This window comes from Gymnodraco acuticeps, unplaced genomic scaffold (assembly GCF_902827175.1).
Source record: "Gymnodraco acuticeps unplaced genomic scaffold, fGymAcu1.1, whole genome shotgun sequence".
NCBI lineage: Eukaryota > Metazoa > Chordata > Actinopteri > Perciformes > Bathydraconidae > Gymnodraco > Gymnodraco acuticeps.
This window is the reverse complement of record NW_022992250.1, coordinates 5,622,544-5,639,844: the sequence shown is the minus strand read 5'-3', so window position 1 is coordinate 5,639,844 and position 17,301 is coordinate 5,622,544. Positions and strand designations below refer to the sequence as shown.

Below are 17,301 nucleotides of genomic sequence, written 5' to 3'. Positions count from 1 at the left end.
TACCTCCTCCTCCTCCTCCTCCTCCTCCTCCTCCTCCTCCTCCTCCTCCTCCTCCTCCTCCTCCTCCTCCTCCTCCTCCTCCTCCTCCTCCTCCTCCTCCTCCTCCTCCTCCTCCTCCTCCTCCTCCTCCTCCTCCTCCTCCTCCTCCTCCTCCTCACACAGCCACCTCCTCCAGGACAGTGCTGGAAACCAACGAGGAGTTTAAAAGTATGACAGGAACCATCCACTTCGGGAGGAAACTGATCCTGAAGTACAACCGGCGTGAGCTGACAGACAAGCTGCTCATCTTCCTGGCGCTCGCCCTCTTCTTCGCCACCGTCCTCTACATCCTTAAGAAGCGTCTCTTTCCCTTCATTTAGCTGTTAATAAACACACTTCAGGAAGAATGGCTCTTAGCCGTTTTGAAGTAAAAACTTGAGTACATAGTTGGATCAGCATTGAGACTGAACTTCTGCACGAAGAAACAGAGTCAAGTGGCCCTTTGTTTTTATCTTGATCAATATGCAAAATGTTTCTTTATAAAATGGGAATGAAGGAAAAAGTGTGAACTGGCATTCTGAGGTTTTGTGCAACAGTGATAAGGTTACAGCCTGCTTCAAACAAACTTGGGCTGTTCCAAACATCACTGAAGGCTTTTTATATACTATGGCTATTGAGTAATCATGTAGTCTCAATTTGATAATTAATAATATATTGATGCACAATTTCATACGGTCTATCCTTCTACCCTTAAGACGTTCAAAAGGCTGCATTATGAGGAAAGCTTTGAGAATGTGACTATTCTACCCACTTTAACTCCTGATCCCCACTGACTGTTTTAGAAACATCATTTTGAATTTGTAGTTCGAGATTCAGAACTAACCAGGGACTAAGCCATAACCTTCACTTTGTTGCCATCAGTCAATTTAAGATATGTGTGTGTACAACCTAGAAAGTGTTGTCTGCTCTGGAAGGCTTTTTCAAAGATGCCATTGTTACAGTTATTGACGAGTTTAGCCTGTGCCTTTCTTCTTTAGGACGTCCAGACAACTGACTCAGAGATGCAGCACTTACTCATCCTCTAAAGTTCATTTGTCACGGTGAGTTGGAGAGTGCATGTCAGGGATGCCTTACTGTTCGTCTGTGTGACTATTTTACAGAGCAGGGCTGAATTAACACACTTCTCGTTGTCCAGTAACATCATTGTAGTTTATTTAATTTCAATCAAAATGCTTACAAATGTATTTTTGGATTCATTTAAATAAAAACTTACAAAACATAGCTTGAAACCTGGGGTCTGTATGAAATGTGATTCATCAAAAACACGTCATACCCGAAGAGCACCTTCCTGTAGACAGCACCCGGACAGTCCACAAGATAAAGTTCGACAACATGTCAACAATACGGTGCATAATATAACAATCTTCATAAATACAAAAACAGACTTAAATAGGTAGAATACTGACTTTCAGCTGCACTTGAGCGATTCCCTGTAGTGTGTGTGTGTGTGTGTGTGTGTCCATGCACCTTGCTGAAGGATACAGCCACTGTGGTTAACTGTCGATGTGAGGTAGATAACTGGTTTTCAATCTTGTACAAAGTCAAATGTCAAGGAAAATAGTAATATATATATATAGCACAAATACCCAACAGATTAAATAAGATATGTTGCATTGCTTTTACCAGCAATACAACACAAAACTACGACCACTACTGACACTCATTCTGCTAATATAATAGTAATAAGTGCATCATCTTTGTGAACCCTTTCTGCACCACCGGTCTGTTTATGAAGAGGTCACATTGGATTTCCCAGGCACAGGTGAACCAGATTGGGTCGTGTTGTTGACCTGACTGAGTGTGTTTCTGTCCTCGGTGGGTCTGGAGGGCTGCAGCAGGGGTCCTTCAGCTGTGGTAGGCCATGGTGGTGTGATGTTGGTAACCTCCAGGTCGTCCGATTGGCTGAGAGAGCATGTACTTTCAAAGCTGCTGCACAGCCCCCCCCAGTGCTGCTCACACTGTCCGCGCAGCCGCTGGCCGACCCACAGCCTGACGTCTTCCCCACACTTCAACAGGAAGTTCATCAGCTCCACATACGGTCTGATGAGACACGAGAGACGAATGTTTGCGTTTATCCAACTTTTCAACACAGACTCTCAGAAGAACACTACCTAAAGTTAGACTCTTTCACAGTAGCTATGACTTATCATGAAAGGGAAAACACAGGTTATGGCAGTGAGGCGGCATGCACAATACTGGACTCTGAAATTGAAGGCGCTAAATGGAATTCAGTCATCACCTTTTTTAAATATTTACCACTGTGCTTTTCATACTGTGAGAGGGGAAACAAGTCTGGGCCAACAAGCGAGAAACAACTAACATGAAAAAAGTCCTAGTATAGCATGTCATAAAATATATATTGAAAAATAATTCCTCGTAATGTATATGGAAAAAATAATACTATTAGTCAAAGTATAGTTTCAAAAAGAAAGAATTATGATGTATATAAAAAGTATAGTATGCGATAAAAAAACATTTTAAACTCGTAGTATATAAAAATGATGTAAGTGAGAAAGACATAGTATAGTATGTTTTAAAAACATCAATGAGTATTGTAGCAGATGATGTCATTAAAACTGCATTAAGCAATCATAGCATAACAAGTATGATATAAAGAAGTAAAAAGAAATACAGTTTGCTATGTATAGAAGGTCTTACAAAATGTCATTGATGTTAAATTATACTATGTGTTAAAAATATCATTCAAAAGTCATAGTATATCAAGTAAATCGTAAGAAAGATCAATCCAAAAGACAGTATACATTTCAAAACAATTTCAGTTTGTAAAATAAGTGTTTTACTTGTGTGATAAAATGACTGAAATGTACCCTAAAATGTAGTGTAACAGTTACTCTTAAGACTTTTTTCCTTTGGATGATGATAAAAGTCAAGAGATTATTTTCAGTTTGTGTGTGTGTGTCTCACCCCGGGGGGAACATGAGGTGGAACTGCACCAGGCTGCCCATGGTGTCCATGTGGTCTCTCAGCGCCAGGCAGAGCTGGTGTTTGGAGTAGCATTCCCTCTGCAGCGAGAACACCATCTCCCTCACCGCGGAGCACCGGCGGCTCACACAGCTGAAGCGCTGCCGTAGGCCCAGAGCCATGCAGCGCAACGCATCCTTCACAAAGGACTTACCCTGGGAGTAGGAGGAGGAGGAACCAGTTTCAATGCAGCAAGGCATTGCACTTACAACTACAATAAGCATATGTAGATGCTTATTGTAGTTGTAAGTGCAATAAGCATGTATAGATGGCCCATTCAATAATATGATTTAACATATAAATCCTGTTGCAGTGTGCTTTTTATTCTTTTCATCTTTAAAAGTCAGTAGGATGCAGGAAAATGTCTCAACCCGCCTCCGCCCCCCTGGGATTGGTCATTTGAAATGCTCCCTATTTCTGAGGTCACAAGGTTGGCAAGTGGTTCTTTGTATTTTTGGTTTCATGGTGGCTCCCCACTAAATTTGTATTAATTTAATGGAAGACCTTATTTCAATGCAGCCAATCAAATTTGGCAAAAAGCAGTAACGTCACTGCTTTACAGCACAATAGCCACAGAGATTGAACAACAACCAACATTAGCTTTCCTGCTATAGTGTTCTCACTTATTTACACATCCAACAATCCCACAGGAAACGTATCATTGTTTTGAAGTCAAGTTTCTGGCCACCTACTGAGCCTATAATATTCTCTCCTATTGAGCTTTGTGAATGGTATTTACCAGCTCCTGAGGACAATATCTGTCTCTTTAGCTGCTGACTGCTCCACTATAGTCACCAGCTAGATATTTGCTTTGTCCGTCTCAAGTTGGCTGTTGAGCAAGAAGTGTTTATTGGAATTTTTGTACAGCCTTTGAGTTAAAACAGCTGTCTTCTGCAGCTTAAAAATATACTAACAGAGTGGTGTGAGTAAACCCTAACCCTAATAAAGTGAAGTTGCGGGTCGAACAGCTCAACAATGAGCTGAAATTTACCATGAATATACGTCAAAGTGAGGAGTGAGGCAGATTCTCTTTAGATGTATTCCTAGGAGGGACTTATTTTGTAATATCATTTGTTTTTTTTAATTGTAAAAATACTGATTATAGCTATGTCCACAAAGGCACACATTCACCATGATATTAGCATTTAAATATATTCTGCTATTGTTTGTTACTTTATTTAACATCCAGTTAACTCGACGCTGACAGATCCTTGGTGAACATCATCCACTCTGCGATCATGCTGGAGACACATGAAGACTTCATCATTCCCTCATGTACTTCTATTCTAGTAAAGTAGACACACTGTTCCCTCTCTCATTTCACTTCCCCTCTCAGTTTGTTCTGTATCCAGTGCCACCATGCATAACTATACATACACATTAGCAAACATTCTTCACAAATGACTGTAATGACTGATGGGATTAAATAAAAATAAAAACATGTATCCCAATATGTCTCATCTAATCTCGCTTTGAGATGCTGCTGGACCCAGTTTCAGACTATGTCATCTAGTTCAGATGGGGTCAAACGGTAAACAATTACTCCTAATAAGTGTGTGTTGAGGTGTCTGTGTGTCCTCCTCCCACCTGTGAGTCGTAGCGCCCGGCGTTGTGCAGCAGAGTGAGACAGATTTGGTGCAGACCTTGGATTTCACAAGAGTTGTTGTTGAAACACTGAAAATTCCCACAGCCGACATCCCCTGAACTCACCAGACAACTCTGAATTTCCGCTGAGAGAGAGAGAAAAAGAGAGTTGTGTTAACATTAGGGCTGTCAAGTTAACGCGTTAATAACGCGTTAACGCAAAAAAAAAATTAACACCACTAATTATTTTAACGCGATTAACGTATGTGTATTTTTTTCCTCGGCCGCCCCGTAGTTTCAGAGCGCATCGAGTTTAAAATACCATCTACAAGCTGATGTTGACAGCCCTGCTCCTGCTGCCCGCTTGCAGCAGATCACACTTCCACGCTCACCGGCAGGCACCGACTGGCTGTTGGGAGGACCGGGAGGGTGTGTGTATGTGTGGCTCGAGCGAGCGAGAGAGAGACCTTACGTGCATTGTTGTTGTTAGCATCTGGTGCTAGCTAGCTGCGCTTGAATTGATTGAATTGATTGAAAAGTTTATTAACAGCTTGTATATTGGGTACAGTACAGTACAGCTCAAAACATACAATTGTTAAGGGGATGCAGACCAGAGAAAGACTTTCGTCTTGTTTACATCAGGGTCCCCCATTTCCAATTCATCATGTCATTTAAGACATATTTGACATACAGATGGCTTATTTACAATTTACATACAGGTGGTTTTTTACATACAGATTGCTTATTTACAATTTTCATTTAACAGATATAAGGAGCTGCTTAAATGAAAACAGAGGAGCGACATTTCGCCACAACTGCGCCGAGCACTTGACTTTATGCAGGCAGCCAGACAGTGGGACATTGTACGAGAAGTCAGCACACTCAGCACGGATAGTGCGCAACATGATTGCAGCGTCCAGGCAGCTCCCGTTCGAGCATATGCCTTGAGTTGCACATAGCTCCAATGATTCATCACAGTGACACACGCACGCACGCACGCACACACACACACACACACACACACACACACACACACACACACACACACACACACACACACACACACACACACACACACACACACACACACACACACACACACACACACACACACACACACACACACACACACACACACACACACACACCATTTTTATTGTATTAGGTTCCAGGTTGAATTGAGGCGAATATTTGTAATGTTCAGAAGTTGTTGTGTTTAATATTCATGAGAATATTTGTCATTGTTCAAATGATAATAAACATTAGCATAAAGCATATTTGTCCAATCATATGTTGATAAGAGTATTAAAAACTTGAAAAATATTCCTCTAAGGTACATTTAAAACAGATAAAAAATGTGCGATTAATTTGCGATTAATCGCGATTAACTATGGACAATCATGCGATTAATCGCGATTAAATACTTTAATCGACTGACAGCCCTAGTTAACATACATTGATACCACAGAAATAAGTGAGTCTTCAAAATCACATTTGCTACTGTGTCTCTTATGTAACTGTGATGTTTTCCAATGTACTTTAAAAAAGAATTCAGATGCTTAAGTGAAAATAATCATTGTGCAGAAAAGTTGTCTTTATGTGTGTATATAATTATATATGTGACATTTCTAGATAATATTGTCGCATCAAGTAGCATTTGACTGTTGTCGACAAACACAGTTCTGATTTAATTAAGTACAATACATCAACATTTTACTTAAGTACAGTCTTGAGCAAATGTACTTCCCAAGTCTGCATATGGGATTTCTTTATGTTCTATGGAATTTTTGCTGTTTTATGTCTATACTTGGGGTTGTTGCTGATGTTGATGTTGTGCAGCCCGCAAGTCAGCTCGGGCGCCGGGGGGGAATGTGTTTTGACAGGATCTAGCCCCGGAGCTGCGCATTGAGTTCTATGATTGAGTTACAGCCACAGAGAGAGAGATAGAGAGAGAGATAGAGAGAGAGAGAGAGAGAGAGAGAGAGAGAGAGAGAGAGAGAGAGAGAGAGAGAGAGAGAGAGAGAGAGAGAGAGAGAGAGAGAGAGAGAGAGAGAGAGAGAGAGAGAGAGAGAGAGAGAGAGAGAGAGAGAGAGAGAGAGCGAGCCCTGCTGCACGATGCGGCGTCAGGCGGCCGTGTGGTATACTTTAACTGATTTTTACGATGCAGTGACATGCCCGCATATCTAGTTAATACCACGCGTCTTAAAGCGTACCTTTCACCTCACCTGACCACAGACGCACAGAGGGAGCAGATGTATTACTCTGCAACAAAACTCACCTGTGCTCTGCGGGGAGAGACGTCTCTTGGCCTGGCTCAGTTGTTTCTCCTGGATATCATGCTGCTCCATGGTCAGCACCTGTTGACAGGCCAGCAGCAGGAGGAACACCGCGGGGAAGTTCGCCATATTTAGTTCAGCTAGTCACAGCTTTAGAAAGGATTTTTTTTTGTTGCGTTATTGGTTACAGCACGATAGTCTTGCAGAGGAGTTTCCACTATAAAGTACGACCGGGCATGAAGGCTGAAATATATAACACGAGCACGAGCGTGGCGCGTTCACGTGTGTCTCCACCTATCATAGCGCAACCCTGTGAACGAGCGTCAAACTGGAACCAAAACTGTATTATTGGTAGAAGGAAAAAAAACATTATTAGAAACAGATATTTTTTGTGAAAAATAGTCTGGTTTAGTTTAACAACGTATAATTAAATATGCTGCTTTAATATTCAAAATTGCTCTTATAAGGTCTTCCTGTTACTCTGCAGTATGCGGGGTTACGTGAAGGTCAACCACTCAAGACATCCACACTCAATTAACCCGACAGCCAGTGTGTGTGTGTGTGTGTGTGTGTGTGTGTGTTTCTTTGAGGGTTAGCAGCTGCTTTCCGGGCAGGGAGGAACGTCTCAGGAGCACCGGACCTGAAAGAGTGTGTGAAGGGGGTCAGGTTTGACAAATTGTTATAATGGTATACATTCCTGTACACTGAATTTATTTTGCATCACATTTTTCTGACATGTTCATATAAATAAGCTTATAATACTCTTATACACACAGACACAGTTTATATATATATATAGATATATGTCTCCTGTCAAAATGTTTATAATGCTGATGTATATTTCTGCTATCTAGATTCTCACAATTTTTGTATCTGATGTTGTGATTTCCACCAGCTGGTCTAATGGAAAGTCGTGTCTGATACTTCAGTTAAACACACCTTGCAAAAAAGCAAGTCTGGTTGAAAAGGTCTGTGATCAAATAATATAACTGTAGCTTAGTGTGGCCAAATCTCTACGGGATATGACACACACAAAAAACTTGCACCATTTTACTTTTAGATTATTATAACTGTTCAGACAATTGGCGAGCTAGAAGGGTCACATCAAAGAGAAACAGGTTTGTGTTGTGAGTCCAAGGTGAGATAAGCTTTGTTTTTTTCTTTGTGAAGCATTACATCTGGCAGCCTAGTTGTTGTGGTTGTGTTTTGACTCATAACAGCCATGACCTCTGACCCCTGACAACTACAAAGAGACAGACCAGTCATGTGGCATCATGACCACATAACGGTAAAAAAAAAGACACAATTCCTTGCTCCATGGTTTAGAACAAGAGGTCAAGGTGCGATGCCAGAGTGGGTTTGTGTGTGTGTGTGTCCATGCAGGGGCCCAGTGAGGGAAGACCTTCTCTTATAGGGGGGCTGATGTTTGGACGTCTTTTGGACTTTTTCCCCCTGACCTTTCCTGCTCAATTTGTCTCATCATGCTCAAAACAACATCCCACAGTTTCCCTCACACAACCCCTGCTGACCACCCACGCAATGACCCTTCACCCCGACATGAACACTCTCACATGTCCAAAATCACAGACACTGTGCAAACAGTACACATGGAGGACCCTCTCTCTTGATCATGTCGTAAACATCGTGCCTCTGGATGTTTCTGTGTGCATATAGATCATGTTCATCCAGTGTCTGCTTTGAAGGAGGAAACATTACTATAACCTTTGGGTTTATGAACTCTGATCTGTTGACTGTTTTGCCATTGTGTTTTCAGATCACTAGACTATAGACTTCAGTGACCATAATGCTGGTTTTCTATGACATATTCAGTTCAATGGAAGTATTTGTGTGACATTTTTTGAACATCTCTAATGCATAATTGCAATAACAGCTTATTTAGTTACCTTTTTTGATAACATATTCATCCAATGTTTCAATTTGTTCAGTATAATCCTTAACGCATATTCTACACAGACACATAGTAAACAAAAGACGTATGTAGGGCGTATTCACACACACACACACACACACACACACACACACACACACACACACACACACACACACACACACACACACACACACACACACACACACACACACACACACACACACACACACACACACACACACACACACACACACACACACACACACACACACACACACACACACACACACACACACACACACACACACAAAGTCTCCCGTCCTGACATGGCAGTCTGTCAGTGGCTCATACAAAAGGTACTGAGTCACTCAACGTAACTCATGACTTCCACGTGTACCCCTTCTCATAATAAAACAGTTATTGTAGGATCCCAAATATGTGGATAGGACATTTGTATGTTTCTGGGGTCGGAATCAGGGGGTTTGCCTCTAAATATAATCTTAGGATTACTTTTTGGTAGATTCAGTGTTTTAAAGGGGAAAACAACCCCACCTAGTGGTACTATTTTATGATTATCTGCTCTGGTTCTTGTCTCACACTTAGGGAATAAATAGCTGTGGTTTGCTACTGCTCCGCTTAACAAACAGCTTTGAATACATCAGGGTATCTTTACTAATAAAAGAATAGAATATAATTTCACTTGTGTTTAGTAAATCACATAGGATGCACAAACAATGCTATATACTAAATACATGCACTGAAAAGAAACAACTTTAGATACTGATCAAAAAATACTTCAAATTGTTTAATAATTCAATTTGACTTAGAATGAAACTACTGGATCTTCTTCCTCCTGACTGAAACCAGCCCATCAACTTCACTCGTCATCTGAATCCTTTCAGTTAAACAAGTCAACATGTTAACTAAGGAACATGTCTATACACACACAAACTGGGTGAGTAAGACATCTGTATTCAACCTACTTAAGTAAAAACGTGATTGGCACATAAAGAAATTATTATCCAGGCTTTTCCCTTTTTTCTTCTTATGCACAAAGCCCTGCGGTACAGTTAGAGTGAATTACATTTTTTCCAACTCCTTCAGCAGTAGCCTTGTGCAGCACTGACAGGACATGTCACAACATCACATGCTGAACATTTTGAATGCAGAAACACTCCTGACTCCAGTCCGTTGCAAAAAAACTATCCCCTGTTGGTCTTCTTCATCTTCCTTATGTCTGATGCTGCACCTTTCAAAAGGCTAACACACACCTGAAGCAAAGATGAAAAATAGATTTCTTAACTGAACTTGTTCTTGACCTTACAGAGTACTTAATTTTTGTTAAATGGACCTCAGGGGGTTTTGGGGCCAGAGGCAGGCGGGGCCTCCTGTAGTTCTGTCTGTTCAGACGTAGCAGAGTTACAACTCAAAGCGTTCTCCTCCCTCCTGTCCCCTGACAAGAAATCATGAATGGCAGTTTCTATGTGCGGCCGGAAAGTGTGGTTCATCTTGGGGTCCACGACCTGAGTGATGATCCTGTCCACTCCAGACTCCAGCATACCAGATCTAGAAGAAAATAAACGAGACAAATAGTAGTTAAAGAAACACTAATTTCATAACAATTACTAAAGACATTTGATTTTGAAGCTGCTCATGAAAAGTTGGTTAGGTATAGTCACAAAGTTAATAACAGTTTAATCTATCCTGCAACTACAGTTGTACAAGGACTTCAGAAAGCATGCTTCAGAACCATACATTAGTTAGGTTTTTGATTAATATTACTGCTGCATTCAGTTGTATTTTACTGCTGTAGATGTTTATGGTTAAACTGCTGGGTAGTTTACTAGAGCAATGCCTCATAAAATCATCTCTTTACAGCTTATCCACAGAGTTTTGTAATCCCTACACAAGGAACTCTTTAACCGTCAGTTAATCACAAACATTCAAATGTGTAGCTGTACAATGCACATTGTGATTCCTTTACAGTGTACCAGAGGGCAAGTAGTAAGTGAAAGTAACACTCACTGAACAACACTCTGTCTCAGTCCGTTCCTCATCTGGTTCTTGTTGATGGACGGGTTCCAGTCCTGTGTGCTCAGGTTTGAAGTGACATAGTTGTCCACTTTCTGCCGCAGGTTCTGATAAGCAGGCTGGAAGAAAAAGACAATGATTTAAACTTGGTCATTAAACACACACCTGTTCTGTTCAGTGGACAATATTCAGATGTAACATTTCATTTGACATAAACATAAAATACAATATACACAATGTAAGCTACTTTTCTATTTCTGCATGGATTATTTAAATCAGACCTACATTTCAAACCACTTTAAAGCAAAAAAGGGAACAGCATTTACATGTCATTTTTCAAATAGTTTGCCTGCTTCCTACATTATCATTTTAATAGAGTCATCAATGAACTTTCATAAGAACTCTTGCAGCGAGTCAATCACATACTAGATATAGCTTCATAGACATTCAATGTAATAACACTATTGAGCAATACAAGCTACAAATAGCTTTACGTCTGAAGTAATGTTGGTCATCATAGCACTGCTAGCTGGTGAGTTACCTTTGTATCAACGTCGGCGAGACAGTCCCGACGGAACTCATCAAAAAGCCCCCGGTTTTTCAGATGCTCCACAATCATATTAATCAGCTGCGGGTCTCCGGGAGGCAGGTTGGCCGCGTTAGAGCTTCCCTCCGCCATGACAAACAGAAGAATTATAACTGCTAATTTACTTAGCTTACCTGCTAACTTGAAATCTAGCCAGTTGTGCCAGTGGCGCTTGTTTTGCTTACAAGACGTTCGGCAGGCGGAGTGATCGCGCGCTGGATGTACACTTTCTATTGAGCGGGGCGGTTGCTACGGTTTGCTGTTTTACAAATCGAGCGCTTCTTTTCCAGTTGTCACGCATGTGCATTGGAACATTGACATCGGAAGTACTTCATTGAATCCCGAGTGATGCAGGGTGAATGTTAGTTAGCGCGGAGCGATTAACGTTAATCTTGAATAAAAAATCAAACACACAGACCGAGTGTGTTTTTATATTTGGGTATATACACACGGCGAGAGTCTGTTTTGTTAACCGTCACACCTACCAGTTTTTTAGATCGCCTGGACTATTGTTGTAAAAGGTAACGAAAGCTAACTAGCTATGTTTGCTAACATCAACTACATTCTTACGTTACTTCAGAAGCAGACGAACACGTTTTTTTCATTTACATTTTATTCATTTTTTATGTAATTATAATAAGCATGGGCTCTGTTAAGTGCCTTCATAACTCCAAAGCATTGATCTGTTTGCATCTCACACATGAATGACTACCACTGTACAGTATTTAATTGTTGTAATTTGATTTTGTTTTGTTTTATGTCATATATTATGTTGCATTGCTGGAGCGTGGGACTTAAACATTTCATTGCCATAACTACACTATAAAGCCTTTGAATCTTGAATAAAGATGTTAAAACATTTGAACAAATAGATTATCCAGATGTGAATTGAATCTTAACAGCCTTTTAACCAAGGCCAAGATCTCCTAACATGTGTTAAATAGCTTGCTGACACCGTTTCAAGCTGTCAGTTCTCAATAATCAGTGCAATGAATATAAGCGAATGACTGACCAGGCTGTGACAGTGCAAGTAGCAACATATTATCTCTTGTGTACAACATATTTGTTGTTGTGGCCATTGTGGAATCAGGCTGTTGAAATATATCATAGAATAAGTTCAGTAATTTATTGATTATTTTACAGCACTGGTCCAGAACTGTGGCACACATGCGTTTACTATGCTGCTTTGGCCTTTTGCATATTAATGTTAAACCATACATAGTATTTTTTTTTTTTTTAAAATCAACAATACTTCACTGTTGCCACATTGGGGGCATAATGGGTATTAATGCTTAAATATAATGGCTTGTTGACCTGGATAATTTCACATTTTTGTTGCAGATGACTGAGCCATCAACTCCTAACAAAGACTTTACGGAGCAGCTGCGGATGCAGGAAATGTATGACCGTAGAAATGCAGATGGCTCTGACGCCAACACCTACATTGACCCAGAGGATGGGACTGTGTATGACTGGGATCCAGAAAAGAAAGCTTGGTTCCCTAAAGTATGAACTTTTCTTTATCTCCCAGTTTTTGTTTTCACACATCATATTAGTTCCTTGCAGGTTCTCAGTCCCTGAGCTTCAGATCTTTCATTTGTACTATTTTTATTTGCAGCAGTCTGTGTCATATATGATGCTGAATTTAAATGTATTATTTTGACTACATTGATTATGGGTTACACCCGCTGTTTGCATGTTTGGCTGACATATCAAATATACTGTGATACTCTGACTGGGGTGCTTTGTCAAAGCAACACAAATGTTGAGTCTAAATATCAAAGCTCCCTTCATACCATCTTGTACTTGCCACTGTCCACAGTTGGTAATACACTTAATCTGTGGTAACCAACGCACAAGAGGAAGCATTACATGCAAATGTCACTTCTTTTTGCAGATCCTTTCATGTATGACCTAGGGACAGTTTCCATGTTGAAGTTGACAAGGTTTGCTTCTTTTCTCTAGATAACCGAGGACTTCATTGCAGCCTACCAGGCAAACTATGGCTTCAATGAAGATGGAGTTCCAGATGCCAACATCGCAGTGAGCAGCTCCAACACTGCAGCCCCAGAAACAGACAGCAAGTCATCAGGAAAGAAGAAACCAGCAGATGCTACAGAGGACCAGGACCCAGACGAGGACTCTCAAGAAGCCAAACAGAAAGCGGAGAAAAGGAAAGCAGAACAAGGTAAAGTGACATCAACAAGAAGAAAGAAAACCAGGGCAGCAACTAGCACACAAATGGGGATCAACAAATTGTACATAGCCAGGGAGAGCTTAAGTCATTGGTGTATGTTGTATGTTAATTCTAAATAATGATAAATGTTTTTTCCCTTTTCTGTGCTTGTAGGATGGTTCGATATCGAGGACACTAAAAACACTAATGTCTACGTATCAGGTTGGTGTCTTTAACAATGAGACAGCTGAGTCCCTGACTGTTAATCCTATCTCACTGTCTCTCTGATTTTCCCCCTCATACGTTGCTCCTCAGGCCTGCCTCTTGACGTCAGCAATGAGGAGTTTGTTGAAATAATGTCCAAGTGCGGCATTGTTATGAGGGACCCCATCACTGAAGAGTACAAGGTGAAACTCTACAAGGACAAAGAGGGAAATCTGAAGGGAGATGGCCTCTGCTGCTATCTCAAGGTTTGTCTGTCCTTCTGCTTGCCTAAAGCTTCATTTATAGGTTCCAGACACCCATGTCGATACACTACTTAAAGGTGGGGTAGGTAATTTTGGAGAAACCAGCTCGAGTGTGCTAGAATTTGAAAATACACAGCCGGAAAAAATCTGCCACTTCCTTACAGAGCCCCTCCTCCAACACACACAAACGCGCACATGACCAATGAGGGCACGAGATAAGTTTATGCACAGATGGAAGGCTGACAGGCAGGTAGGCCATCCAGTTATTTTAGCCGGGCCGGCTCAGATGATTGGTCGTGCTTTTTACAGCACTACGGCTTCCAGAGATGACATTTTTGTATGGATTTTTTGTCAAAGCACTTAAGATATTCATTGCTATCGGGATGTTAAGAGCATTCCATGGAATATAACAAAAAGTGTATCTCGAGCCGGTTTCTCAAAATTACCTACCCCACCTTTAAATTAAGCTTTGAATGTCACAGTGCAGGGTTCAATTATTAGTTAGTATTGCATTACACTCCAGTGAAGTGACAGTATTGTGTGTTTTTGTGATTCTCTGCAGAAGGAGTCGGTGGCATTGGCATTGCGTCTGATTGACGAGTCAGAGGTCAGAGGTTACAGACTGCACGTGGAGGCAGCACACTTTGAGCTAAAGGGCCAATATGACGTCAGCAAGAAGAAGAAGAAAAACAAAGAGTATAGGAAGAAGATGCAGGCGCAACAGAAGTAAACTTTTCTTCCTTATTCTTTTTTTTATTTTAACCGCCTGAAGTGGATTTAGAGAAGACAAGGTACAGAGTGTTGATCTGTCTGTGTCTTTGTCTTTGCAGACAGCTGGACTGGAGGCCAGAGAGGCACGGAGAAGTGAGGAAGAGGCATGAAAAAGTGGTCATAATTAGGAACATGTTCCACCCCAGTGACTTTGAGGTAAGGAGAGAAAGATACACACACACACACACACACACACACACACACACACACACACACACACACACACACACACACACACACACACACACACACACACACACACACACACACACACACACACACACACACACACACACACACACACACACACACACACACATACGGTGTCCATTCAGCAGGGTATCAATCTCTTTGGTCTCTGTTGTGGTCTTTGTAGGAGGATCCGCTGGAGTTGAATGAGTATCGTGAGGATCTGCGGTCAGAGTGTGAGAAGTTTGGGGAGGTCAAGAAAGTCATCCTCTTCGATGTGAGTTAATTCATTTGTGCTGTTTTGTTGTCAAGGTAGAAAGGATGGTTTGAATGTGATGTTAGTGGCATCATAAGGAGCTGGTGCATGGTTGTGTTTGTGATGCAGAGACACCCAGACGGCGTGGCATCCGTCGCATATAAGGAGCCCGAACAAGCCGACGCCTGCATCGAGTCGTTCAACGGGCGCTGGTTCGGAGGGAGGCAGCTGGTCGCTTTGCTTTGGGATGGAACGACAGACTATCAGGTGAACTAAATGTTATATACAAACAAACAGTGAGCAAGCTCATTCACTCATACTAGTAAATAAAATGTAGGATATTGTTTACTATGCGTCTATTTTCTTATTGACCTTCTAATTTTATGGAAGTGCAATACTGAATCAGTTGAATACTTCAGATTTAGACCAAAACGACTAGGAAAATTATGTCATGAAAGAGTTAAGGGTATAGGGTAACTCTATGACTATAGAGTTTGTATATTTAAGAAAAAGTTGTATAAACTGATTGTTAACGCACAAAGACAAAAGGTACATTTGTTGCACATGCTCAAATAAACACTTAAACACCAACAAGACTTTAGTTTTCCCATTTTTCTCTGTGACTTCTGGAATGACAAGGAGTAGTTCTAGAAAATATATATATACATATTTCTCAGAAACTTGCCAATCTCAAAAATAAATTGTACACAAAAATCCCACTGGTGTTTTGTGTGATTTTTCAGCAAGTAATGTAAAAATGGAACAATGGTTGACCCAACTTTGACTGGTTGTGTAGGATTAATGTCTATCAGTAGCCGTATTAAGGTTCTTTCTACTGGCCTGTAATCTCTCTTTTGAACCAGTCACTTGATATTTTAGTTTTTGCGATATTGAATTTGCATAATTCATGCTAATTCTTATTGTGCAGGTGGAAGAGACGACCCGTGAGCGAGAGGAGCGACTAAAGGGTTGGTCTACTTTCCTGGAGGGAGGCACTCCGGGCCAGCAGAACGACACGGCCAAGCCAGCAGAGGGCGACACCTCTACCCCCAACACCGACACCAACACCTCCAACACCCCCAACACCTCCACCTCCACCACCACCACCACGACAGAACCCACAGAACCGTCCAGCACCACAGAGCCTGAACAACAACCAAAAACAGAACCACAGCCACCGAAACAGGAAGAGGAAGCAGGATCTACAGACAGCAGCATGGCAGGAAGTGACGATGAGGAAGCCTAGATATCTACGTGCACATTTTGGTTCCCAATGGCAACCAATTAGGACAGTCCTGATTTAATGAGAACTGTGGCACACCTCTGTGGTGAGCAGGCGAGCTGGAGCTGTTTTGTAATGTTGAAAAATAAAATGATGATTCTGTCCTCCCTATTTTCCTCATTTTGATTTACATTGTAAATAGACCTGAACAGCTTTCCCTTTATTTCAGTGTGTCTACAGTTTAAGTGTATTTCTGATTATCCTAAAATATCAATTATGTTGGATTTGGGTTGTAGAAAATTGTTCAGCTTCAGTAATTACACTTCATTTCAAATGCCTACGTTTGCTCTGGTTTGTTATTCATTGAATGGAATATATTAGCGTTAGAAAAATAAGGGACCGCTTTTAAATAAGGGCTAAACAATCACAATAATGACGCATTATATGTGATGTATAAAACATGCTGCCGAGACAAATTGTGTTCTACAAACTTCAGAATATTCTTTTTGTTTGGTACTTATTGTTGCAAAAAAAAAAGAAGCTCCAAATAAGTCTCAATTAGATCAGTTCCCAACGTTTATATTCCTAGTTTCAATCATAAAGCAAACCTTTTTATATATTAATATGTTTCTTTGTTACAGATCGTCGCAGAGCATGGGTCATAAGCTAAAACAGAATACAAATACATAATCCCAGATGCTTCTTGTAAATAAGAACATTAATGTTCTAAATAAAGTTTTGTTTTGAATCTCCAACATTTTGAGGCCTCATGACATCATTACATTCTAAACCCTACTCAAAATGCAGCTTGTTGTTATGACGACAAACATG

At 40.9% G+C, this 17,301-nt stretch overlaps 3 protein-coding genes across 4 annotated transcripts in view; 2 read left to right on the top strand and 1 right to left on the bottom strand.

Moving 5' to 3' along the window:
• Window positions 1-1,260, top strand: part of bnip1b (BCL2 interacting protein 1b) — an 8,045-nt gene extending 6,785 nt beyond the window's left edge. For both annotated transcript variants that reach the window (XM_034206671.1, XM_034206670.1), the window contains one exon: window positions 162-1,260. In XM_034206671.1, the coding sequence (XP_034062562.1) occupies window positions 162-359 (198 nt within the window). In that variant the 3' untranslated portion in view covers window positions 360-1,260. The remainder of the gene's footprint in view (window positions 1-161) is intronic.
• LOC117540160 lies at window positions 1,175-11,598 on the bottom strand. Its single transcript, XM_034206689.1, has 7 exons — window positions 11,345-11,598; window positions 10,798-10,922; window positions 10,127-10,338; window positions 6,884-7,021; window positions 4,609-4,751; window positions 2,965-3,176; window positions 1,175-2,079 (listed from the first exon to the last, which is right to left on the bottom strand). Exons 1-7 carry the CDS (start codon window positions 11,480-11,482, stop codon window positions 1,767-1,769), a joined length of 1,281 nt encoding a protein of 426 aa, XP_034062580.1. The 5' UTR covers window positions 11,483-11,598; the 3' UTR covers window positions 1,175-1,766.
• Window positions 11,599-11,687: 89 nt separating this feature from the next.
• Window positions 11,688-16,807, top strand: htatsf1 (HIV-1 Tat specific factor 1). Its single transcript, XM_034206668.1, has 10 exons — window positions 11,688-11,910; window positions 12,731-12,895; window positions 13,355-13,577; window positions 13,740-13,787; window positions 13,881-14,035; window positions 14,595-14,758; window positions 14,863-14,959; window positions 15,180-15,269; window positions 15,378-15,515; window positions 16,177-16,807. The coding sequence occupies exons 2-10, from the start codon at window positions 12,731-12,733 to the stop codon at window positions 16,492-16,494; spliced, it is 1,398 nt and encodes a 465-aa protein (XP_034062559.1). The 5' UTR covers window positions 11,688-11,910; the 3' UTR covers window positions 16,495-16,807.
• The last annotated feature ends 494 nt before the right edge of the window (window positions 16,808-17,301 follow it).